Below are 27,048 nucleotides of genomic sequence, written 5' to 3' on the forward strand. Positions count from 1 at the left end.
TCTAAATCACACCACACCGCACATATGACCGCAAAAATAAGGTGCAGTGCAGTTATAGTTTTAGTTAAACTGCACCACAAAGTGTGGTGCTAAAAATGCCCAAAACTGCATTGCACTGCGAACACCCCTTATTGCAATAGCTTTGTCGCAAAATAGCTTCTTCTTCTTTTTTTTTTTTTTTTCTTTTTTTCTTGTAGTGAAGTTATTTACCTTTTTCTTAGTGGGGTTATATATATATATATATATGAGATGTTTTTTTGGGTTAGTAAAAATGGATTTTTGTTGTTGTTTTGTTTTAGGATGTTACTAATCTCTTAGGTGATCACTTTAATTTTTGAGTTTTTTGGTTTAAGAGCTCATTTCCAATTTTCAAGGGGAAAAATTATTAAATACTCCCGGAGTACCATAAATGCGTACTTCCTTCTCTCACATAAATGTGAGTCCCACAATGAATTTAATTAGTGAGACCCACCATTCATGTGAGAGAAGAGAGTATGTATTTATGATACTTCGGGAGTACACAATAATTTCCCTTTGGAGGGAGGTCATGCATGATTTTTTTTTTTTTTTAATAAAAAGCTTCAAATTTGATAAATTAATATATATAGTTATATACTGCTTAAAAGAAATTTAAAATCCAGGATCCTTGACGTCAGTGTTGAGAGTCTATGAAGGCCCACCAACTTCCAACACAGACGACTATAAATATTTCATAGAATTAATTAAATTTGCACAAATAGTTAAGAATTCTTACCCGGAAACAATTGTGAGGGTATGAATCCTCCTCATAAGAATATTGAGCAGTTACACTAGTCTCCTCCTGAGAAATGAATAACCTTTGGGGGTGTAGTTCCTCATAAGAGTTCTTTGTTCCAATGAATACCTCAGGATGATTATGCCATATATCGCAGAATTCCCGGGGATTGCAGGAGTCAAGGAAGCTATCAAATGGGGCAGAGCATTGCACCAGTATTTGCCTTAACTCTTCCATGTTATGCCGGTATACAAGATTGATCCCAAAACTCTCTACAGACAAATCTGGAACTGAGCTGTTAAGCCAGAATTCGACCTTAGTACTTTGACTCCAAAAATGTGCATGCGTTGTACGTGGGATGAACATTACCCAAATGAATGCACGTTGATTTAATGTAACTAATTCGTTGTTGATATTCAATAATCCATTGCATACTAAACGCGAATGACAAGAGCTGGTCCCGAAAAAACAGCAGAATGGGAACGCTACAGCTTTTTTTGAACCCAGACTCTGTCGAACTGCAGTTGGATGCCTATTAAATAAGAAAAGACTACATAGTGCAAATCCCATCCAATCAGGATTATATAGCGGGGTTTCCATTGACTGCTTAGCTTCGCAACAAAACCACTGTGGGATTTCACGCTCAGCAAAACAGCAATGGAAAATTTCACCCTCATCGAAATTTTTCTGGAAAACATGGCAGAAATTTATATCAGACGTGATCAAAGTTTTTCTTATTTTTTTTTAGATACAATGGTATTTGAAATCTGTAAATGGTTATTATTCTTTGACCATACACCAATGAGTTCCTTTTTGGTGTAGGCTAAATTCGAACTCATTTCCCTTATTTAACAACAAAAAATATTATTAGTTGAGCAATTTGAGCTAACTAAAATCTACTAATATATTGGTAATTTAACAAAAAGTCTAAAAACACAAAAATTCTTAAAATCCTTTTCACAACTGATGAGATGGTATGTTATGATCAATAATGTCATACCTATGTGAAAGGGTTGTTATTTCAATTACAACTTAGCACATCAATAATTGTGAAAAATATTGAAGAGAATATTTGTGACTGATTTGATTCAATGAGTGAACAAGTTGTACAGTCTTTATTATTTATAATAATACTTAATTGTTGGTCTAAAACCCCCGTTTAGCTAAAAAGATATTCTGAAAGAACAGAGTTTCAGAGAGAGAATAATACAACTTGTACTATATATATATCCTATAAATATGTTGACAGAAAAAATTGGCTCTAGAAATATACGGCATGTGGGGGTGACAATTAATGCTGTAACTGAAAACACAACAAAAAATAATCGATTCAATTTTATTGAAGGAATATTTAAGTTGTTAAGAATTAAGGTTGATAAACGTTGCTTGTCAGGTTCTAGTACAATCGAAATCCAGAAGTTGAAATGCTGAAAGTTGTTTTTAATGAAAAATACAAGTTGGTCAATTGTTTTTGCAGTAAATGAAATTTCTAGACTTATGTAGTTAAAGAAAGTAGAAGTGATTGAGGAAAATTTTTTTATAAAAGATTCTGTTCATACATAGGGCAAATACTCTTTTACTTGATTTACTTGACAAGATGGAAATTCTTGATTCCTTGAAGTTTCAATATACTTTTGCTTTCCAATAATATTTGCAAATTTTGGTTTCCAAATACGATATAATTTGTTTGTTAGAGTTTGTATCAGTTCATATGTCTAGTAATATTGCTAAATTATAAATTCACATTGTTTAATTTATAGGACGTGCTGTGAAGTTCATGATTTCTCACGCATAGAAAGTTTATTGACACTCAAGGATGGTGTTCAAAACTAAGATCATAAATCTGAATGGCTTAGATTACTCAAAAAAACAAAAATTAATTGATGTCTGAATAGCTTAGGAAGGTTCCCTTTACAAAGACGTACTCAAATGGTGCATTGATCATCCAAGTACGTGAAGGTGAAGACACTTAGAAAGTTGATTCTACATAAACTTTTTTTTTGGCTAAGTGAATGAAGCTTATAAAGTAGGTCTCAAGCACATTTTAAAAGGGGTACAAATACTACGGTAATTCTACTCCTATGAACCATTCAATTATGATGATAACTTCAAAATGATGGCATCTGCATATAGTATTTTCATTAAAAACTTAATTTGAAGGAGGCAACGTAAAAAATGACAAATTAACCTTGACTAGATTATCCATATCGATGTTTTAAATGTATCTATGAATTCTAAGCTTATTATGTATTTTACTATTAGCATCTATAATAATTTTAGTTGTGAGCAGAAAAGACTAAATTGTGTCTTGTTTATCCTCTGTATGTATGCTATGATACTAAGGTTAACTTTCTTGAGAGAGAGAGAGAAAGAGAGAGAACCTCTAAACGTGCTTTGATCAAAGATTCACTTGACATAATACTTGCACATTGCTCTTTCCTAGCTGTTGCGAGAAAACCAATAAAAGAGCTCGGACTTGTTTCCGAAGAGGTACAGCCCTCTGCTATATTTTCAATACTTGGTTGAAGGATGGGCATGGGTTGAGGCATCCTGCAGGTATCAAAGAACATATATTAGAAATTGAACATCTTAGAAATTCCGGTTAATAAAAAATTGTTCCCAATTAAAATACCTTTGCAGTGAGGAAGAGAAACCAAAATCTTTGCTTGCCTCCCTTTCCTCAACTTGATGTAACAAATTTTGATAAAAAAACTCATGATAGGCATCTGGACTTTCTAACATGCACTGGGCTAATGTTTGCACAAATTTTTCAACATCTTGCTCGTATAAAAGGCGGAGTCCACACTCTTTAACCTGCACATCGGGTTTATTGTGCTCAAATGAAGCCCCGATATGTTGACACTCTTCCAGCCGAAGTAACACGTGGGGTATATAAAATACCAAAATTCGATGGGATGACTCAACAAAAATGTCTTTAGATTCCTGAAAGACTCTGTGTCGAGTGAGGTGAACTCGACGGCTAATTAAAGGATTATAAAAGTTGAGAAAACTTGTTAAATTCTTATTGTCACCAGAAATTGCTGGTTGCTTGTGGACAGTATAATAAGCACACACAGCGATTCCCATCCATCTCCCATCACACTGCAAATTGGGGGGGAGTCTAATTCTTATGTCAGAACAAAAACTTCGATTACTGAACCAGTCTGGGACTGTCGTATGAGGAAAGACATAATCATATTTATGGTTTCGAGCCAAGTCTCCCTGTAAAATAAAATGAATTAAAAAATAGTTCAAATGAGTGAGACAAAAATAAATATAGAAATATAGTGTTCAGTGAAGAATAGGGGAGACCTGATACACTCTTAAAAGCAATGACATTAGCTTTCTTTTAAGCCGGTCGTTGGACTGACTAGATTCCACCTTATCCATCTGGCATTTGGATCTTTGATTGATCTTGCCTTCAGCTTGTACAAACTTTTCCAGATCTTGCTTGTAAACTACACCGGCACCACACATCTTGATCTTGACATAAGGGCTGTCACTTGTAATCAAAGTGCTAATCCAACTGCATTCCTTTATAAGGTCTCTAAGTAGCCAAGCTTGAACAAATAACTTAAAACTAAATGAACCATCATGGCGAAGGGGTTCAGGTACGAATTCCGAGATGTTAAGGTCCAAGGTACATCTATCTACAGGGCCTTCAACCATGTCTGGTCTACAATTAAATTCGATAAAAATTTTATAATCCTGACTGTTCAAATTTTTATGGACTACAACAACAGCAAACAGAGCAATCCCTAGCCAACTACTATTATCATGCAGATCCAAAGGTAGTGGCATTCTTATAGATGACCCAAGGTTCTGATGGCTGAACCACTCTGGAATTTCAGTTGAATTTGAAAACTCTAAAAAGCTTTTATTTTGCTGATCTTCTTCCTGTAAAATATTAAAATACATAATTACAATGATGTTCAACGCACGTGTTTGTGTTGTGTGAGAGATAAAAAGAGATACAGAAGTATGAAGTTAAGTGATGGAATAGGGGGGAGACCTGACACCATCTAGATATTTGCTTCATCTTGCCACTAGCTCGTATAAACTTTACCAGATCTTGCTCGTACAGTACACGCGCACCACAAGTTTTGATCTCGAAATAAGTGCACTTGCTCCTAATAAAAGCCCTAATGCAACTGCAATCCTTTAAATGGTCTTTAAGTATCCCGACTGGAATAAGTATCTTCAATCCAAATGAACTAGCATGGAAAAGGGGTACAGGTAGATATCCAGTGACGTTTAAGAGACAATTTATTCGTGAAACTTCAATTATGTCTGATCTACAAATAAAGTCAATAGAAACTTCATCATCCTGAGCAGAAGAAACATTGTTCAAATTTTCAAGGATTACAACACTAGTAAACAAAGCAATCCCTATCCAACTACTATCATCACGCAGATCAGAAGGTAGCGGAATTATTACAGATGACCCAGGGCTCTGATGGCTGAACCACTCTGGAGTTCCAGTTGAATTTGAAAAGTCGCAGAAGCACTTATTTTTCTGAATTTCACCCTGTAAAATATTAAAATGCATAAGCATAAAAAAGATGTTCAACGCGGGTGTTTGTGACATTGTGTTGTGAGTGCGAGAGAGATACCTCAACAAATCTTTCGAAGGATGGGTCCAAGTCATCGTATGGTAAGATCGGAATGCGGATTGAACACTTCTGGTCATCATCCTTGTTGTTACAAACAACCATAGTGAACCCTGTCTCACCCGAAGTCCATGCAACATCCCGATTTGAATACTTTTCCAATAAAGGACATCTTCCTGCCCTTACATATCCTACACTTAACGGAAGGTCTGGCAATGATTGAAGCCTGCTACATTCATTCATCTTAAGAGATTTAAGCTTAGAAAGCTGAGAAATACTATCAGGCAGGCGTTTAAAGTTGTTTTCGCTCAAATCCAGTTCCTGCAACGAGGATAAGCCACTAAGATCATCAGGGAGTCCTCCGTCCCATAAATTGCGGTCAGCTAGATTTAGAGATACAATAAATCTTAACCTAGGCAACAACAGGTTGATGGCCTCTTGGATAGGGAAGCAACCTTGGAAAAAAGCATGTGCAGCACGGACGAGAGAGAATCCGTGCGAAAGGCAGGATTTAGGTGGTTGATACTTAAATCCCGATAGATTAAGAGTTTTCAGAGACGGCAAATTGACACTTGGAAAACTTGAAAGGTTTTTGCAACCTTGAAGACTCAAGACCGTCATGCCAGTCAAACGCTTGAGTGATGATGGCAATTCTTCCACAGCAATCCCATCTAAATACAGCTCTGACAAGATTGTCATATTAGTTCCAATCTCTGAAAACTTCTTGAGACTTGAACAGCCAGATAGAATAAAAATTTTTAGAGATTTCAAGTTTATTTCGCAAGGGAGGCCAGTAAGACTTCTGCAATCTTTCAGATTTAACAAAGTAAGCTTATTGAGAGCTCCGACAGATGGGTGAAGCTCATACAAACTTGTACATCCTTGAAAAATCAGCCTCTCCAGATTTGGGCATCCGATGAAGTTAGGAGTCTTGGCTAAGACTTTAGAGTCGCTAAGATCCAGGAGTCTTAACTTGGCCGAGTTCTACGATAGTAAATAGATATTGGAAATTAAGTAGTCAAGAACTTGATCCGCATTTTAAAAATAAATAAAAAAGCAACACTAGCATGCATTAATGGAAAACTTACAGTAAGTCCCTCTGGTAATTGCTCAATGTGGCTGCGAGGCATGATGAGTTCAACAAGATTGTCCGGTTGAAAATTGATCGGCATGAATTTCAAAGGATAATCGTGCCACTCCATCATTCTTAACTTATTAGAAAGAAAATTGAGGCCTGTAGGAAGGTGCACATTAGAAATTTTAAGCAACCTTAGACTTTTCATATTTGAGAAGGCTTTGTCATTCAAGTTTTTTTTACGTGGAGGCGAGTTTAGCACCATGCTTTCTACAACTTCTGTTCCCTGAAAATCAAGAACTATGCCTTCTACAACTTCTGTTCCCTGGTAATCAAGAACAATGAAATTAGCATTGGGAAAGATATAGCAAAAAATTGCTAGACAGAAATACACACTTCTCTAAGTTTATGTCTATATACTAATCCACTTACTGTATTTTCCTTCAGCACATGAAACACATCCTTAACAAACCACAACCTACTCTGTCTTCCAGGCTCTTGAGGTGATTCACGACGAACAATTCTCCAACCCATCTCTTGTATTAAATCATGCAGCCATAATTTTCCCCCTAAAATGGCAATGAGAGATTTGTCCTCGAGAGTTTCTATATTCTTCTCGCAACCAAAACCTTCTATGTGTACCACTCGGTTTTTATCCTCCCCTTTGAAGAAACACGCAATATCCAAAAATAGATTTTGTTCTATTTCATTCAATCCCCTATAAATTATTTCAAGTTTATCAAGAATTTCTCCTTCAGGGATTTCTTCTAATTGATGTAGGTAATCTTCCCATACCTCTCTTGGTCTATCAATCAAGGAGGAACTCATAACTTTAAGAGCTATAGGAAGCCCATTAGCATACTTCACAAAACCATTGGACAAATCCTCAAAATCTTTTTTAGGATAGGTTTGGTTAAACACAATCCAACTGAAGAGCTCCAAGGCTTCATCATTATCTAATCCATTTGCCCTATGTACAATAGTATCCCGATGATGCCTTATTAGCAAGTGCTTATCTTTACTTGTGATAATGATCCTACTCCCTAGGCCAAACCAATCACAACTCCCTGCTAATGCCTGTAGTTGTTCAACTTTGTCAACATCATCAATAACAATAAGAACCTTCTTATTGGATAGTCTAGTCTTTATGATTTTGATCCCCTCATGATAGTCCCATATGTTTTCTTCTTTTACCTTCAAGGTCTTAAAAAGAAGTTGTTTTTGTAAAGATTAGGGCTGTCCACGGGTTGGTCCGGGTCGTGTTGTGCCCAACCCGGAACCGACCCGCCGAAATCGGGTGACAAAGAAATGCACTTGCTGCCGACCGCCGGAGTAATCGGATCGGGCGGATCAAACCATCAACGGGCGGCAGGCGGGTCGGTCAGGGTCGAAAATCCAGAAAACGGCGAAAACCATGTGAAAACGGTGAAAATAAACACATGAAAACGGCCAAAATCAGGCCAAAATCTTTGAGGTTTCTCCAGATCCGGCCTAATCTACGCCATTTTCGACAAGATCTTGGCTAGATCCGGCGAAATCTTGCTGAGATCTTGACGAAAATGGTCTAGATCTCACTAGATCTACCAAATAGCGCCAAAAATCTTGTGGGTCGGTCAGGTCGGTTTGATCGGATTCTGGAGAGGGAAAACCGACCTCCGACCCGCCAAATTCGGGTTTTGGAGAAACAAACCCGTCGCCGACCGCCGGAGAAGTCGAATCGGTCGGCGGCGAGTCGGGTTCGGTCGGCGGCGGCAGGTGGGTCGGGTTGGCCAAGTCTTTGGACAGCCCTACCCACGATGCTTCTCTGCTGTCATGCTTAGCCGAAGGCAAAAGAGATATGTCTGACAATACAACGTGGTCCATCCAATCAGCCTCTGCCATCTCGCATTTTACTTTGTCTACAAACTCTAGACTGTAGACTGTAGACTGTAGACAAGATAAGGCATTCTTTCTTAAGATTAGCGTGTTGATAGTGATGGTCTCGCCTACTAAAGAATTTTTTTCTTTTTTCTTTCTTTAAGTTTTTAATCTAATCTTTTATGTCACTCTGATCCATCTATATATGCCACGTACAAATTCTTGACATTGCATGGCAATGCGACTGATATCAAAAGTCTTAAACCATCCTGACAAGGTGATGGCTCATAGCTCAATTATTATATAAAGATCCAATTGGATTGGTCTCATGTGGGGTGCCCCATTGCCCATCTCTTCTTAATTTGCTGGTAGCGTTGGACGTTTGTTAAAAAATTAACAGATTGCATTATTTTGATCATTTAAAAAAAAGAAAAAAAAGGAAAAAAAGAAAAAGAAATTAACATCACCATCATCATCATCATCATGATTGATTTAGTATCTAATATAAAATTTATTTCAGTACAGCCTAGAATTAAAGCTCATGAAACACGATTTTCAATGAATTTATTTATACTTACTCGACGATCCATGTGGTTAATATTTTGATTACCCCAACAGACCACTATATATTCACAAACTCGACCAAAAAAAGAAAAGAAAAAAAGAGGCCATTATTCACGACCCATGTGCAACCACAATATATATATATATATATATATATATATATATATATATATATATATTTTCAAAGGAAAAATGGTTAGAGATGGCAATTAGTGGGACTTTCCTATTTGGCATGAGCATAGTAATATCCTAATAACCCCCGGGCTAAGCCTATATACTACAGTTGCTAATGAGCTAATGCAAATAGCACTCTTAGAGCACCCACAGTAGATGTGGGATATGTGCCAAATGCTATAAGTCTTAAAAAGAAGTTGTTTTTGTAAATTAACTAGACCAGCTTTTTCTTTTTCAATTGTTTCTCTAACATCACGAATAAAGCAGCTAGCTTCAAATTGATGACAAATTCTGCCATAAATGGCAAGTGCTAAAGTGGTTTTACCAATCCCTGGCATCCCCCAAATCCCTATGAAGTGCACAGCATCTGACATTGTACTAAATAAGTTCATCATCTCCTTCACACGTGAGTTTATACCAACAAGGTGCTCATGATCATTTGGGATTTCATGATTCAATTCATCAAATATGTTTTTTGTGATTTCCTGAATATCTTCTGATTCATGACTGTATTAAAAAATAAAAAATAATTTTGATGAGACAAGGGTGCTAGCCACAAAGAGACAAAACAACATTAAATGTAAGATATTTTGCTTCAGTAGAAAAATACGAGCCATGTTTTAGAGTATTAGAAAAATGTGTAAAATTTACGCATTTAAAAATGACTCAGTGAGTGTATAATTGTATAAATTTAAAGTTTGTTATAGTAATCGTGTAAATTTGTAATGGCACTGTTCATTTTGTCTTTAGTTTTTTATTATTTCTTTACGTATCTTGAGGATAAAGAGAGAGAGTGAATGGTAGTTGTTGTATGTAAAAAAAAAAAACAATTAAAAAATCAAGAAAAATTTATATTTTAACGAAATGTAGTGCAAAATAGATAATCTAATTTGTGGTTTTTTGAAAACTGAATATGTAAAATATAAAAAGTAGGTTCTTATGCTAAAATAGACAGGAATTTTTGCACGAACTAATGCGAATGCTATTACCAGTCAAAACAACCCGAAGATGAAGAAAGGCAAAAAATAATAATAATAATAAAATAACTTGTTCTTTCATACTTAAGCCAAGGGCCTTATAACTGAATTGATACTTTCTCATGCACAAAGGTCGAGGGGGAAAAAGGTTCTAGCTGTGAGTTAACAACATATTGTAATTATCTCTACTTAAAAAAATAAATAAATAAACCCTCTATTTTAATTGTGTTAATTTAAACACCTCTACACTTTCATTCCCATAGAGAGAGAGAGAGAGAGAGAGAGAGAGAGAGAGAGAGAGAGAGAGAGAGAGAGAGAGAGATTTATCAAAAAGGGAAAAATACATTAGAGTACTTAAAACATCACCCTTGTTTTTAAAAAAAAATACCAAAAAGTGGTGGGAATAAAGGTTTTGATTGTCACATTAATGAAAATATGGAGGTTAAATTGAAAAAATTAAATATATAGGATTTAATTTGTCACAAATATAAACTTATATGTTTAAAAAAAAATTCTAAGAACCTTTTAAACTTCAGCAAAATTAAGCAACCATCATGGTAAAACATGAAATTCATTACATCAACAAAACTGAATACAAGGTCTTAGGGCACACCCTGTTTAAGTACAAACCATCTGACTCAGACTTAAGAGTTCTAACCACGTCCATAGGCGGACAGGGAAAAATCTCAAAACAGCTATCTTGGAAAGCTCCCAACCTAGCTAGCTTATCAGCGCTTCTATTTGCTTCTTGATAGCAATGATTAAATCTGATCTGGGGAATTTTGGTAGCCAACAGCTTGCAATCATCCACCAGAGGAAAGTCAAATTGTTAGAGCAAGATGGGGAAGTCAAAACATCAATGACAAATTTAGCATCTAAATCAACTTCAACAGTAGAAAAATTCCTATCAACAAACAGTGAAAGACCATCACAGAGGGCCCATAACTTGGCCTGAAAACTGGTGGTGATGCCTATATTTCTAGCAAAACCCAATATCCATTCACCATTCTCATCCCAAATTAGACCTCCACCACCTGCCAACCCAGGATTACCCAAGGAGGAACCGTTAATGTTTAGCTTCACCCACCCTCTAGTTAGTTTTTCCCATCTGATTGCCTTAACAACCCGTGTTTCTGCTTCCTTGGGATTATATGCACAATGATAGTACTCCCTTACTCTCTGCATTATTAGCTTAGAAAGGTTCAAGTTTGAGTTTTTGTTTTTGAAAACCACCTGATTCATGTTGTCCCAAATCATCCATACTGCGAAAGGAAATAAGACCTTCCATGGTAGCCCTTAAGGAGCAAATTTCTTTGTGGTACAGTTCATGACTAACCAAGTGTGAAAATTTTGATCAAAGAAAGACCCATTAATGTTGATTATTCCTAATGCATTCCAAACCACAGCAATAATAGGACAGCTTCTGAGTGCATACTCAATGGATTCAATACCACCATGATATAAAGGGCAACAAGTCTCCATTTCCATACCTTTCGTAGCCAGGCACTCTTTGACACCAATACTATTATGGCAGCACTTCCATAAGAAGATTTGGATTCTAGGGAGGGTTTTGATGGACCAAATCTAACTACCATGAAAAGGCGGTGGACCAAGGTCCATAGCAAGTCTGTAAGCACTCCTTAAATCAAAATCTCCATGTTTTGCTCCCATCTAGATCAGCTTATCTTGTTTGTTAGCTACTATGGAGATCGGAGTTGCTTGTATTTCCTTTTTACTGTTAGGTGGAAACTCAAAAGGAATCTCATCCCAATTGCACCCAAGGTTTGTGAACACATCCCCCATTTTGTCCTTCTCACTAGCTAAGGGCAGAGGCACTTGTATCACCTACCTTAACGGAACTTGGTTTGACCAATTGTCAAACCAAAAGCTCAACTGGCTGTTTCTCCCTGGCATCCACCTTGTACCTAGTTTGAACACATTCTTCCCTTTCTTCATTCCAGTCCAAATTTAAGAGCAAGGAAGATTATCTTGGTTCCTTGATCTCACTCTTAACTGGGAACAATATTTATTCTTTAGTACTCTAGCCCATAAGGCTTCACCCTCAGTATGAAATCTCCAATTCAATTTTTCTAATAGGGTAATATTTTTACCCTTGACCGTTTGCAAACCCAAACCACCTTCAGCTTTTGGTCTTGTTATCTTGCTCCAACTAACCCAATGCATCCTTCTAACCTTGTCAGTGGTTCCCCAAAGGAAATTCCTATTCACCCGGTCTATTCCTTCTAGAATCTTGTTGGGGAGATAAGTACATTACATAACATACACAAGTATGGCTACTGAGGAAGCTTGAACCAAAATAGCTCTTCCTACTAAGGAAAGCAGATTCACTTTCCATCCCGCTAATTTTTGCTTCATTCTATCCAAAACGAAGTTGAAATCTTAGCTAGATGAACCCGAGCTTTTGATAGGGATTCCGAGATATTTTCCTATAGCAGGAGTAGTCCTAAAGCCAAGAATATCCCCCCAAGGCTTCTCGTGTATCTTTATCCACATTTGGAAAGAAATAGACCCTCGATTTTGATTCACTGACCATCTGTCCAGATCTAGTGCAAAGATAGTCTAATACCTCCATAATAGCTAGACAATTGATATGGTTTGCCTTGGCAAACAACACAAGGTCGTCGGTGAAGAACAGATGGGAGAAGGCAGGTCCTCATCTTAAAGCTTTCACCGGGGTCCAAAGCTTAGCTTCACATTTTTCTTCAATAAGTTGCCCAAGGTAATCCATACAGAGTATAAATAGATAAGAGGGGAGAGGGTCCCCTTGGCTAATTCCTCTTGTTAGGAAAAATCCCTCAAGGCAGCCCCCATAAAAAGGATTAAGGTGGAGATAGTGGAGACACAACTCATGATGATATCGGTCAGGCTTTGAGGCAAGTTCACTCATCTCAAGGTGTCCCTAATGAAGCTCCACTCCAACTTGTTGTAAGCTTTCTCAAGGTCAATTTTTATCGCCATGTACCCAACCCTTCCTTTTTTCCGACTGATGGTGTGGATTAGTTCTTGCACAATAATTGCGTTATATGTCCTCCTTCTACCCGGCACAAAGGTTGTTTGGAGAAGGGACACTAGCTTGCTTAGAAACGGCCTCAATTTGGCCACTATGATCTTTGTGACCATTTTGTAAACTATATTGCATAAACTAATGGGTCTATAACTCCTAATAGTCTCAAGCCCAAGGATTTTAGGAATAAGAGCTATAAGTGTCTTGTTCAAGTAATTTGGAATTCTCTTCTCCCCAAATGCCCTTTTAACTTCATCTTTGACTGAACCTCCAACAAGTAGCTAGAACCAATGAAAGAAACCCGCATGAAGGCCATTCGGCCCTGGAGCTTTGGATGCTTTCAAAGACCAAAGCGCTGCTTTAATTTCCTCATCATTCACCTCCTTTTCCAAACTGCCATGTTCTTCCTCAGTTAGGGTTGGCTGCCATTTAGAAGGAAGAGTCGGATTCCAATTGGATTGATTATGGGAGGTGGTGTAAAGCTCTATAAAACTCTTCCTAATGCAATCCATTACCTCCCTCTCATTAGTTAGCCAATCGCCAACACTATTCTTAATAGCCAGGATCTTATTCCTTTTTCTACTCACAATAGCAGACAAATGGTAGAACGAAGTGTTCCAATCTCCAAAGATCATCCAATTAATTCTAGATTTTAATGCCCACAGTTCCTCCTCCTAAGTGAGAATCAAATCCAACTCCATTTGAAGTTTCTTTTCCAACTCAATTAGAAAACTCGAAAGGGATAGGGCGAGAGAATGCTGAATCCCATTCAATCTGGCCATAAGCTTCCTCTTTTTCCAAAAGATATTTCTGAATTAAGTTCTGTTCCAATGGTCAGCACTCTTGGAAAAACTTTCAATAGCTTTTGGGAAAGGGGTAGAGATTTTCCATGCATTAGAGACCACAGAAGGAAAAGTTGGATCCAAAATCCAAAAACTTTGAAATTTGAATGGTCTTTCCAGGAAAAGAGTAGGCCTAGGCTGAGATTCCAATAGCACAGGGCAGTGGTCAAAGTGACATCGGGTGAGATGGGTAACCCTGGCTTCAGGAAACAGACTATACCACCCTGGGTTTACAAAATATCTATCAATCCTTTCTTGGATGAGATCTTCAACGCCTCTGCGATTCGTCCAGGTAAACCTTGGTCCCAAAAATCCCAGATCAATCATCTTACACCTGTCTAAACACTCCTTAAAGAACAAAGACCTATTCACATTAACATTTCTACCACCAATCTTATCATTGTTAGTGAGGGGTTCGTTAAAATCCCCGGCAATAACCCAAGGTAAACTATGAGAATCTGCTACTCTAACCAAATTATTCCATAAAATAGACCTTTCAGCCTCCCTAGGACTAGAATAAATAGCAAAAAAAATCCAAGTTAAGTCTGAGCTACGAACCTTAACCGATACATGAATCTCCTGCTTTGTGTTCACAAGCTGAGCTACCTCTACTTTCTCCTACTTCCATAACACCCAGAATCCTCCAGCATACCCAATTGTGTCAGCATGTATTGCACCATCAAATGGCAACATATCTGTGATTTCTTTCGCTATTTCACTGCTAAGCCAGGTCTCCATCACAACAAAAATTGTTGGGTCATGCAATCGAGTTAGCTCCCAAACATGGTTCTGAAAATTGGGCTTTAGCAAGCCCCTACTATTCCACACTATGATATTCATGATAAGATGATGGTGAAGAGTAGGGCATTCTTCAATTTGAGTTCAGCATTTCGCTTTCTCCCTCAAATTCCATCCCATCTATCGAATTATCTCCTTCATCTGACCCTTTCCTGGGATCAAGGTGAGACAATGGTCTAGAACTACTACTTCCATCTTGTGCGAAATGGAGTGCAGATTGATCTCTAGAGTTAGCTGAAAGATTTGGAGGAGCTTTGTGGAGTTTCTGCTGCTCATGATGTTGGTTGAGATCAGCATGGTTTCAAGCATTCTCCTTTCTGTTAGCTTCTCCAACGGGTTCACCTTGCAAAAGAATAGAGTTGGGGATATATATATGGGTTTGTCTCCCAAACCACTCGTCGTTCCTCCTCCGGTAACAGATCGTTTAACAGAAATATCCACCAAGGATTTGGAATCTCCCCCCACAACGGGTTTGTCAGTGGAAGGGTCCCCTCCTTTGCACTCATTTTCGTTAGTGGAAATATGAAATTCCATGCTTTCTTCAACTTATGTTAAACCAACCCATCAATGAGTTGGATTTGCTTGAATCTCCGCAATGACTATCTCTGGAATCTCCACCACTGAGCCCTCTAGATTTATGGACCATCTCGTCCCCTTGTAAGGCTGAGAAGCGAAATTGTGACTCAAGGATTGGCTGGACATCATGATTCAAAGAAAAAGCAAAGCTTCCTTGCTTTTGGTTTGGGAGTGGCAGCTGGTTCTGCACTTCTTTCGAAAATCTATTAGCTAAGTTTGCTGAAGCCATTGAATGGGCAATTACCTTCTTACCCTTTACAGATTCTGCACACTTAGGCTTTGATAAAAAAATCCATTCTATTCAGTTCAATGTCCTGGCCTAAGCCCTCAAGCCCACTAAAGCTCTTGCCTATAATTAAAGGTCCAGCCTTCCTTTTCCCATCTCTTTTTTGGCCCAATCAGCCCCCATGGCTTTACTGGTGGTCATCGTCTTAGCTAGAGCACCATTTAAATAACCAATTCTATCATTTTTGTACAAAAGCTGAGCTAGCATAGGCACTAACCTTTTTTGGACTATTATTCCCACTCCTTTTCCTAGTCACCACTACCCACTGTCCATAGCTACCCTCTACATGCATACTATCAATACTCTCTTACAACGTGTCCTCTCCTAACTCACGCATGTGGGGCCCTGAATCATGCTTCTTGCATGTTGTCCCTTCCCGATCCTGCTGCATGCTATCTTCCTCTCCCTTCTTCGACGAGGTGGAGCATACCAAAAAGGGACATGCATCTTTCCGGTGGCCAATCCGCCCACATGAGAAACAGAGTTTATGTATGCCTTCATAGCTAATAGGCTGCTCTATTCCTCCAATGATAAGCGAAGTGGTCATTGGCTTCTCAACATCCACTTGAATGCATAATCTAGCATACCTTCCCTTGGACTCAGAAGTCGTATGGGTATCTATCCTCAAGACATTCCCAATGGACTTTCCAATCTACTTAAGCACTTCCATATCATAGTATTCAATTGGAAGCTTTGAGAGTCTAATCCAAACTGCAACGGATGCCACATTTGCTGCTGATGGCTTAAAGTTAGGCTCCCATGGTCTTATGGATAGGAAGTGCTCTCCAATAAACCAAGGACCGTTCTCCAAGATTGATGAGATGTCTTCTTTCAGCCTAAATCGAACTAGAAAGAAATCCTTTCCCAAATCAATGATATCCATCCTCCCAGATGGTTTCCAAAGGGCATTCAGCCTCGCTTGCAAGAAATGATATCCCACAGTCCTCCCATAAACCTTCACAATCAAAGAGTTTGCCCAAGGAGCATGGATATGTTGCTTGACTTCCTTAGACAAAATCACCGCAACCACCCTTTCTCATATCTCAGCCACCTCGTCATCCAAGACTTCATCATCTTCCACATGACCATCCAATTAAAAGGCCTGATTATAGGCTCCTGGTATTTCCCCCAGAAGCTTTTCCTTTAAAGATAACCCATTGTTTCTAGTTTTTTCTTTTGAGGATGCCCCCTCTCCATTGCTGAATCTAAAGTCTGCGTGATGTATATCCTTCACTTTCTTGTTGCTGCGTGCAAGTTCCATTTCTTCTTCTCTAGAGAGAATGGAACTATTGGGAGTTATAGACCCATTGCATGTTGGGGCCTATGTTTCTGGAAAGAAACTATTCAATTTATTTTACTATTCAGGTTATTTTTACTACTATTCATGAGTCCTACTGCACTTTTTGGTACTATTCATGGGTCCCACTATATTATTTCAGCTAACTTTTACCTTTATCTACAATACTTTCAACAAAAAGTTTTCAATTTCAGCAAAATAAGCAGATCTCAAACAGAACCCAAAACATCTTATATTACAAAATCCTTGAAAGAAATTGAATTATTTTTCCTTATAATAATTGCATCCTTTACAAACTGTATGAGACACTCTATAGACTACAGTCTATATGCCTTTAGAACTTTTAAAAGGCTTCCCCCATTACAATAGCAATCCCTCTTCCCCCTAATTTGAGTAGGCTCACTCAATAGTCTTAAAATAAAATTTAAAAAATGGCTAAATGGCCTAGTGATTTTAAAGAAAACGCAACCTTTTAACTTGATTTCATTTTATATAGCTTCTTCTTGTATCAGATAAAGTCTTAGGTCATTTGTATTTTAGAAGATTTGATAGGTTTCATTGAAATTTTTTTATTCAATTTAGTAGGTAATCTAGTAATTTATATCACAAATAAAATATTTTAAGAATTTCACTATATAATTTTTTTTTTAAAGAAAAAAGAAAACTCACTATAGAAATTATAATAGATGAATTTTATTCAATGAACATATCTTTAATTGGAGATAATAAGTTATATATATTTTATATTTAGCGTGGCCCCCAAGACAAATTCTCTGGCTCGCCACTTGAACAAATTAACATTTAGCTCTATTAAGTTGTATCTTACGTTCTTTCATTGCATTTAAATATTTATAATTTATTATGAACTAAATTTTCTAACCATCTCTCTTTCACATTTTAAAGCCCTTTTAGGGGTTCAACATAGTTGGAACTTGGAACAGAAGATTTAGCAATAGTTAAGATTTTTTTATACAAATTAATTATATAACAAATTTATATAAAAGAAAATTGTGAATAACAAAGTGTAAACTACTGTTTAGATGTTAAAAAAAAAAAAATTAAACAATTGATTTTATTTATCTAAGAAAACACCTACAATTATCTTACATAAATATATATATATATATATGGAAGATATTCTATATATACCTCAATCCATTTACTACACAATATATATACATTTTATATATATATATATATATATATATATATATATAAAGATGTGTTCAAGTTACATCTTGTGTAGTTTCACAAGAGTTAACACATTTTTTGGACATTATTATTAGATCTAAAAGTGAAAAAACACTTATGATAATGTCATTATTATTCTCTAGAAATTAGTGATTTAGGCATTAATTACTCTTATTAAAGGAAAATAAATAAATAAATAACAGCATTAACTCTCACACTCTCCTCTACGTCATCATTTGCTTCCTTTCATCCTCTCTCACTTGTTTCTTCTTGCACTAAATAATTTTTGGTCTCCTCCATTGATTTTTTAATAGTATACATGGCCAAAGTCATAATTGTTTTAGAGGATAATTGTTGAGGCCGAGAATTTCTAAGGATAAAAAACCCTCATGGCCAAAGTCAATTTAAAAAATTAGTGCTGTAACAACAGTCAACACTATCTCTCAACCATATCATCATCTCCTACCATGGCCCTTGAAAACTCTTTAAAAAGATGGGCTCTCTTACATCTATATATGCAAAGCAACAAACACTCCAAACAATTAAATAGGTTAGTACATTGGTGGCGCTATTTGTCTTTGGATAATCAACAAACACTCCAAGGACCACCACCTTGGAGTTGAAGTTTAATTAATGTCCTCCATGATATGGCCCACAGCGTCCTCCAATGCTTGCCACACTCCAAAATAACAATTTAATTGCCGACTTCTACAATGAAAGTCACGGCAAACCTAAGTAGCTAAATGTACAATCATCCTCTGTCTTGCTTCCTTTACCATTAGTTTGCACAATAGCAAGAAGATTTTTTTTTTTTTTTTTTTGGGAAACCGATAGCAAGAAGATGATGACGAGAAAGACCACAACTTTTGTCACAACTTGCTCTCGTTACTCCAGTGGCAAGTCGTGAGTAGTGTAGTTGTGGACCCACCACTTTTACTCCACCACTCATGACTTGCCATGTGAGCAAGTTGTGGCAAAAGTTTTGAGGAAAGTTGTGATCCTAACTTTACTTTTTTTTTTTTTTTTTGTTTCCTTTAATAAGAAGATTTAATGCCTAAATCACTAATTTCTAGAAAACAATAATGACATTACTATAAGTGTTTTTTTACCCTTAGATCTAATACTAATCAATGGTAAAAAAAAAAAGTGAAATCTTGTGAAGTTACACCAAATTTAACTTGAACCCATCTTTTTTTTTTATAGTACCAAATATAAATAAATAATTATTAGCAATAGCAATGTATATTACGTATTATAATATATTTATTATAGCATTATTTATTGAGTTTTAATTATCATCAATATATCTAACCATAATATCTATATCTATAATATATTATAAAGGGTTTGGCTTACCTTCGGTATTTTTTTAACTGGACATGTCCTTTTATTTTAAATATACAATAGCAAGTGGTAATGAGTTTTAATCCTCACCTTTTATTTAATTAGTAGATGATATGACAATCTCTCATTAAACCAAAGGGAGATTTTAAAAAAAAAAGTACTAGAGGTAAGTCAAACCATGTTATAAAAGTTGGATATTGATGCACAAAATGATAATACGTATTCTTTTATCTGCATATAACATTAACATAGTCATATTCTAGAATGATGTATACTTACAACGTCATCAATCTATATATATTATAAAAGTTGAATCCCAAAACTAGTGGATGCACAAAATGATGACATGTATTCTTTTACCTATGCATATAACATTAACTTGTGTCATCTTCTAGAATGATGTATACTTACAATGCCATATGGCAAAAAATAAATTGTACATGTCATACATATTTAACACATTTTAGGATGATACAAAATGACTACTCCACTTCCTCTTAAAAAAAGGCCAAAATGCAAAATTCACCTTCTAAGTTTCACCATTTGTCATTTCAATCTTTTAAGTTTGAGTTTTATCATTTCGGTCTTCTAAGTTTCATTTTTTTCTCAATTCAGTTCTTTGTTAACCACCCGTTAGTTGCTGCTGTTGTTATTTTTTGTTACTCTTTTATCACTTTTCACCTACAGCTTCAGTATCAACTTGGCTCTATGTCTAAGCCTAAATTGGGTCCAATTTCTATACAGAAGGAAAACAACCAAACCCACTTTGTCGGCTTTAAAAACCTCGCCAGCACTTATCATTAACCCATCAAAAAATTTCATACCCACAAGAAAACCCAACACTCTAAGCCAAACTGAAAACCCAGTTGCCATTATCAAAGTATCAAACCACCTAAACCCATACCCATCACACACCATCGTTGATCCTCCAGGAAAAAAAAAAAACCCAGACTTGTCCATATTCCGTTAGCATTATAGACTTATAGTACACTAGTAATTAAAAAAAAAAAAAATTGAAAAAATTTATTTGACATTACATTATTTCAAGACCCTTAAATTACTTATTAAAGGACTAATTAAAAATAAATCCCAAAATAATATTTCCTTGACATTACACTACGTGGCTTAAAACACTGATGGAGAAAAAATAACCTCCAAAAATATCCCATTTTCATTAAGTTCATAAGTTGAAAGGCTAGCAGTAAGATTATATAATGAGTTTTTTTCATATAAACTGCTACATTAATTCCCCCTCAAAAAAAAATAAAAAAATAAAAAAACTGCTGCATTAATTAATTAATGCAAAATGATCTCCTCAAATCTCTCCTATAAGGTAAAATTATTAATAATTTTTTCTCTTCAATGTGCACTAAGCCATTAATTATTAATAATTTTGTCTTTATAATTATTGGAAGAGTGCTTGTCATTGCTCGTGAATGTCAGCTTATATTTGGTTTTAGGCCACTAGCTTGGGGGCCTTAAGGGTGGAGCAAGTAGAGTGGAACAAGAGTAATGCTACAGCCAAAAACTATTTTACAATATTTTTACAAAAATATTGATGTGACCAACCTCTTATTGATTTTCATCTAGGCCCACCATTAATATCACTTTCTCATTTACCAATAATCACTCACCATATCAACAATTTGTAAAAAAATTTGTAAAATAGTTTGTATCTCTAGCATTATTCGTGTAACAAAGTGAGCCATATTTTAGTTATTAAGGGTATTTTAGGAATTTGAACCAGGTAGGGTTTTTATATATTTTTTAAACATTGTTGTACTCCTCATATAATAGATCATTAGCCACTCACTATTGTGGACAAAGGACAACTACCGAACCACATAAGTTTTCTGTATTGATTTCTCTCTTCTCTCTCCTCTTTAATCTTGTGTAAACATTTTCACAACAAAAGGTATATCAAGTGCCATGTCATTTAAAATTTTAAATGACATGACACTTTGTACACTGTCTAATCCATGAAACAAAAGATTACCCATGAAATAGACTCTCCCTCCATATAGAGACCCATTGAATAATATGCTTATGTTTGTTGTCATCCACAAAGTTAAGCATATTACTAAACCACGTAAATTTTTGAATTCTTTATGTGTGTGTATGTTTGTTAATTAATTTTGTTTTCATTGTTATTAGATTGGATCCTAGAATAAAATTTAGAAAAACGAAGTATATATTAATCGTGTTAGATCATTCAGAGTGGTGATTGTAAAACAATTAAAAAAACTATTTTTAGCACTTCAAACACCAAAGTACATGCTATATCAAAGATGCTAAAGCTAAAAATTCAGCAACATGCTACAGTGATCTATTACTAGTACCAAACCATTATAGCATGATACTTAAATTATTTAATTTCATAGGTTGGAGAGGAAAAAAGAGAGAGAGAGAGAGAGAGGTTATAAATAAATTAATATGTTCGGTTTGTTTATATTATTTTAATAAGTTGTATGTAAAAATAGAGTATTTGATGTAGGGTATATTGTAAAACGATATGTTAAAATAGATAAAATAATTTTTTAAAGTGCTAAAAGCTAAATTTTTAGCTAGTTTAATGTAAATGGTAAATGCTCATAGAGTACTAACACAAATTGTGCTAAACAAACTGAACATATTAATTTATTTTTGGTATTAATAAATATCAAATTTTTGGCATTAAGCACACCTAACATGAAAAATGGCTCTACATGAGATGTGTAGAATACCAAAAAATTTAACTGTGATAGAAGCGTAGTCACAAATTCTAAAACTAATTACTATTTTTTATTCAATATTCTCTCCTCTCTGCTGACTCTTTCTCGCCTCTGTCTCTCAATATCTCTCTTCTCTCTCTCCTCTCTGTTTCTCAACAAGTCTCACCTCTCTCTCCTCTCTCAAAAACTCTCTTCTATCTTCCCTCTCTCAGACCTCTCTTTCTCTCTTCCCCCTCTCTCTCTCTTGTTTACTGGTTTACTTGTGGAGATCGGCATTAGATTTTCCAGTGGAGATTGGCGTTGGTTTGCTAGTGGAGATTGTGGGTTTGGCTGTGGGATGGGTTGCGGCCCGTTGAATTTGAATGGGTTTTGAGAGTTGTGATTGTGAATGGTGAGATTAGTTCAGAAAATTATAAGAAAATAAAAGGAGAAAATTCTTGTATGCTATGGACATATTTCAACACAATTAGATAAGAAAAAAAAAAATCTGATCGTTTATTAGTCTGTCTAATCGACGCTTCTAGTGCGTGTGTTTGTTTTTTCATATAATTTTTCAAATAATTAGAACAAAACTAAAATAATTTTTCAGAGGTTATCCAAATCATTGATGATATGACCAGAAGAAAAGGTAGAATCTTACCTATCCAACAAATGCCATCCGCGGATCTTGCTCACTTCTTTTAGTGCAGTTCTCCACTTTTGTATCTGTTCTATGCTAACCTTGCGATCTTCTTCATGCTTGAGAAATGCTTTCCCAAAAGTCTCCCTCTGATTCCCAACATCAGAGGGATTTACGTGGTAGAAAACGGGCAGAACTTTCAGCTCCTTGTCTTTCATGCATTCAAGAATTTTAACAAGTTCATTCAAGCACCACTTTGAAAAAGCATAGTTTTTTGAGAGAACGATAATTGCATACTTGGATTCTTCTATTGCTTTCATGAGCCCAGAAGCAATGGGTTTTCCTTGCTCAAGATTTTCATTATCTCTATAAGTGTTAATACCTTTTTGTTTCAAAGTAGCATATAGATGATCCGTAAAATTCTTACGGGTGTCCTCACCATAGAAACTAAGAAAAACATCATATTTCCATAGAGGATTAGAAGAAGATGACGATGAGAAGGATGTACAGGCTTTTTCAGTGCACATGGAAGCCATTGGAAACTCAACCTATGGCTTGATCATGGAAAAGGGAGTACTAAAAGAGAATGGATTTTTTTTTTTTTTAAAGGAAAAAGAGAGAATGGAACTTGGGAAAAGCTTTATTAGAACTTCTACTTTCTGTATCAATGTTTCAGAATCATTCGCGGTATTAAATTCTTGGCGACGTGGGAGAAGCATTTATAGGTGCTTAAGTGGGAACATGACCAAAAACGCACTCACCGAACGCTTTGAAAATAGATTAAAAGTTCATTTTAGACAGTTATTATTTTGATACCTAGACTTTCAATTTTTATTGATTTTGCCTCTGATTTTTTTTTTTTTTTGGAGGAACGATTTTGCCTCTAAGTTTGCCATTATTGTTAATGTGATCCTTTCATCTATTATTATTATCATTAATTAGCTTGTAACCCCATGCATATGCATGGATACACTTAAAGATATATAATAAGATGAATAATATAATTCATATATATACACGTGCAAGTTAGATTTGAGCTTATTTATGAAAGTGAAATCAGTTATCTAACAGTACATCTACATGAGAAAGCTCGAATATATGCAAATTTTGACATGACACTCAAACAAGAAATAAAGAAAGTGATGATAGAACATGAAAAAGATGCACATTTAAACAAGACAAAGAAACTGATTATCAAAACAATACAAGCTGTACGTGGAAAATCCTAGAGAAGGGATAAAAAACCACGATTTGAGCAAGAACATAACATTCTTACTCAGCTTGGCTTGTATTATGTGTGAAAAAGAAATCAGTTTACAATGAAGTTGCCTTTGTCTCCTATCAACTCTCTACTTTCATCTCAAAATATTTACTTGGGTTCTTGCCCTAATAGCACAGCTGCATGTTCGTCCTATACTCTGAGGAATATGGCTACGTACAAAGGACAGGTGTCAAGTCATCATATTCTCTCTTTTGGATCTTTTCACACCTTTGATATTATCAGCTAACTAAGGAATAAGAACTGTGCCAACGTGGCACTGGGACCTGTAGGTAGGTAGCTTTGTCACTGCTTGGGAGACAAGTCTTGGATATTGAGATGGACATCAAGAGTACTGTGATTGGTACACGTGTCCCTGAGGTGACTCATTGTGCATTCAACCAATAAGGAGTGTCCTCATAGCCTCTAACCCTGAAAAGTCACTATGTCCCTTTTTGGTGAGTGCTTGAGTACCGTGTCAAGCGTAAATCTCACTTCCTTTCCAAGGCAGCCACGCCTTTAGGTGGCATTTGGTACGAGGGAATCCACATTACTCCTAGCATCCAGATTCCTAGGAATGTGATTCATTGCAATCTGGATGCCTAGGAATGTAGCTATTCTTATATTTGATTTTATTAGGAATATTTTAAGATTCCTAGGAATGTGAGATGATAATGTCTGGTTTATTCTTAGGAATCTTAAATGAATTATTTATTTTTCCCATTCTATCCTTAGATTTGAATGTAAACTACCGAGTCCTTTAAAAAAAATCTTCCTGTAAATAAATAATGAAAAACAAAATACAAAATCTCTTAGCCAACACCTACTCTCCCTTCCCTCACAGCTGCTACACGTGTAAGGTTCGGATTCAACAACTCACGCATTCTCCCATGCCTTAGTGGTGTTATATACACTAGTTAAGCCATGAATTAATCACATTATCGGAATCACATCTGCCATTAACTACAAAAAAAAATAAAAAAATAAAAAAAATTATGGAAAGTAGTCCTCCATAATTAACCATCTAAAATAACTTTACGAAGGAATGATGTGAGAATAAAGAACCTGGTAGTGAGGTACGATATATTGAAATTGCCTAGAAGTATATTTATCTTTCTTGTATATCCTCATTTACTTAATCATCTGAGAAGTGGTGGCAATTAGTTAAAAAAATACAGCACGCAGTTTTTTTTTTTTTTTTTTTTTTTTTTGGAGAAGAAGCATGTAGTTGATTTTAATTAGCCAAATTACTAACGTGTTTAATAAGATCAATTATGCAATGTATTTTGTTGGATTTTAGATCCTTGTTAAAACATCTATTAACCAGTTTTAAGTCCAATTTGTTAATTAGATTAGAAGTAAAAATAAACTTAGTAACAAAAATCATATAAGTATCATTAAAAATTGCTGTAGCATTAAACAATTCTAAAGATCTTTCCTTTGGTCCTCTCACAAAAAAAAAAAAAAAAAAAAAAAAGATCTTTCCTTTGGTCCGTTTAAAATAATTATACAATTCATCATTGTCACGTCATTTCTTTGAATAATTGTCCTCTTTTTTCTTTTCTATTTTGGGTTCCCCTTTTTCATGGAAGTTGCCAATGCCATGACTAGACTGATGAGTTTCATTCCTTTTACGGCAAATTACAACTTATCCATCTATGGTTTGACTGAAATTTGATACTTTATCCACCAAATTTAAGTTTTCTAACTGTGTTTTGAAATTCCATGATGCAAGTGTTCCACTAGATTATTTTTTATCTTATTTGATCTTGTATTTTTATGTATTTTTATATTTTTGGAGGAGAGAGAAATAAAAGTTGAGTAAAATTACATATTTAGCTTTGTTTTTAACAGTGTGGGCTATGGAAATCTAACTGAGCTAACCTCAGGTGGATAAAGTGTAAAATTCCAAACCACAGGTAGGTAATTTAAATTTCGGCCAAACCACAGGTAACTCAAGAATACTCTTACCAAACAGGCCCTTATTTACCCTTGTTTTGCATTTAGATAAGTTAGAGTAAAAACAATTATGTCGTAATTTAAAATTGAGGATCTAAACAAGCATTAGTGTTTTCACACTAATTGAGCTTTCAATATATACATATATATATATATATATATGGGTCAAGTTACAGTGTTACACCAAGTATAACTCTAAAGAGTTACACATTTTCTAAATCATTAGATTTAAGTATATCCAACGGTCAAAAAAAGATAGTCATTAATGCTGATATTCTTATTAGAATCTCATTTACAATCTCCTATTTATAATATTCCATACTTATTTCTAAACCTAAAAAAGGTATACGTATTTCTCTCTCTCTCTCTCTCTCTCTCTCTCTCTCTCTCTCTCTCTCTCTCTCTATATATATATATATATATATATATAGAGAGAGAGAGAGAGAGAGAAACAAGCAAACTAATATATTAGACTTACTAAGCATAAAGTAAAAAGCTATCAAAGTTTTTATTTATTTATCAAATGAGGGACCTGGATTGAATCTAACAACAACAACAACAACAAAAATCATAAAAACCACTTAATTTGGGCCTTAATTTGATAGTAGGGAGTAAATTATTATATAATGGATGTCATAAATTAAAATCTCATTTTATCTATAATAAATAATTTTTAAAAAAAGGATGATATAGGGTATTATTTATATGATTTATTATGATAAAATTAAGGTTATAATTGCAAATTTCATTCATAAAAAAAATAATAAAAAAATTAAATTGCAAATTTTCATAGTTTTGATTGCAAAATACAAATACCCCTAATTCAGGGTGTGTTTTATACGATTAATACTATTTTTCTGTTCTATCATAATCACATACTCACAACTTCTATTACAATTAATCCTATTTGCAAATTCTATTATAATGCTTTCAAGATAATATGGCTTTTGCAAAAGCAGTTCATACTTTATGTTTCTTTCACCAGCCAAGTCAACAAAGCTCATTCCATAGAATACTTAACTCCGAATAATAATAATAATAATAATAATAATAATAATAATAATAATAATAGGGGTAAATTGGAAATTGCACCCCTAAAGTTTGAGAGTATTTAGATTTTACATTCTGAAG

General features: G+C 35.2%; 1 protein-coding gene across 1 annotated transcript in view; it reads right to left on the minus strand.

Moving 5' to 3' along the window:
• LOC115960061 overlaps positions 1 to 23,370 on the minus strand; it is a 28,455-nt gene extending 5,085 nt beyond the window's left edge. The window contains exons 1-13 of the mRNA XM_031078757.1: positions 22,722 to 23,370; positions 9,142 to 9,541; positions 8,024 to 8,365; positions 6,872 to 7,648; positions 6,453 to 6,764; positions 5,368 to 6,348; positions 4,767 to 5,282; positions 4,067 to 4,651; positions 3,656 to 3,976; positions 3,387 to 3,568; positions 3,136 to 3,304; positions 1,380 to 1,441; positions 755 to 1,049 (exon numbers count right to left, since the gene is read on the minus strand). Of these exons, the coding sequence (XP_030934617.1) occupies positions 755 to 1,049; positions 1,380 to 1,441; positions 3,136 to 3,304; positions 3,387 to 3,568; positions 3,656 to 3,976; positions 4,067 to 4,651; positions 4,767 to 5,282; positions 5,368 to 6,348; positions 6,453 to 6,764; positions 6,872 to 7,648; positions 8,024 to 8,365; positions 9,142 to 9,541; positions 22,722 to 23,236 (5,457 nt within the window). The 5' untranslated portion in view covers positions 23,237 to 23,370. The remainder of the gene's footprint in view (positions 1 to 754; positions 1,050 to 1,379; positions 1,442 to 3,135; positions 3,305 to 3,386; positions 3,569 to 3,655; positions 3,977 to 4,066; positions 4,652 to 4,766; positions 5,283 to 5,367; positions 6,349 to 6,452; positions 6,765 to 6,871; positions 7,649 to 8,023; positions 8,366 to 9,141; positions 9,542 to 22,721) is intronic.
• Positions 23,371 to 27,048: the final 3,678 nt, after the last annotated feature.

The sequence above is a fragment of the Quercus lobata genome, chromosome 9 (assembly GCF_001633185.2).
Source record: "Quercus lobata isolate SW786 chromosome 9, ValleyOak3.0 Primary Assembly, whole genome shotgun sequence".
Taxonomy (NCBI): domain Eukaryota; kingdom Viridiplantae; phylum Streptophyta; class Magnoliopsida; order Fagales; family Fagaceae; genus Quercus; species Quercus lobata.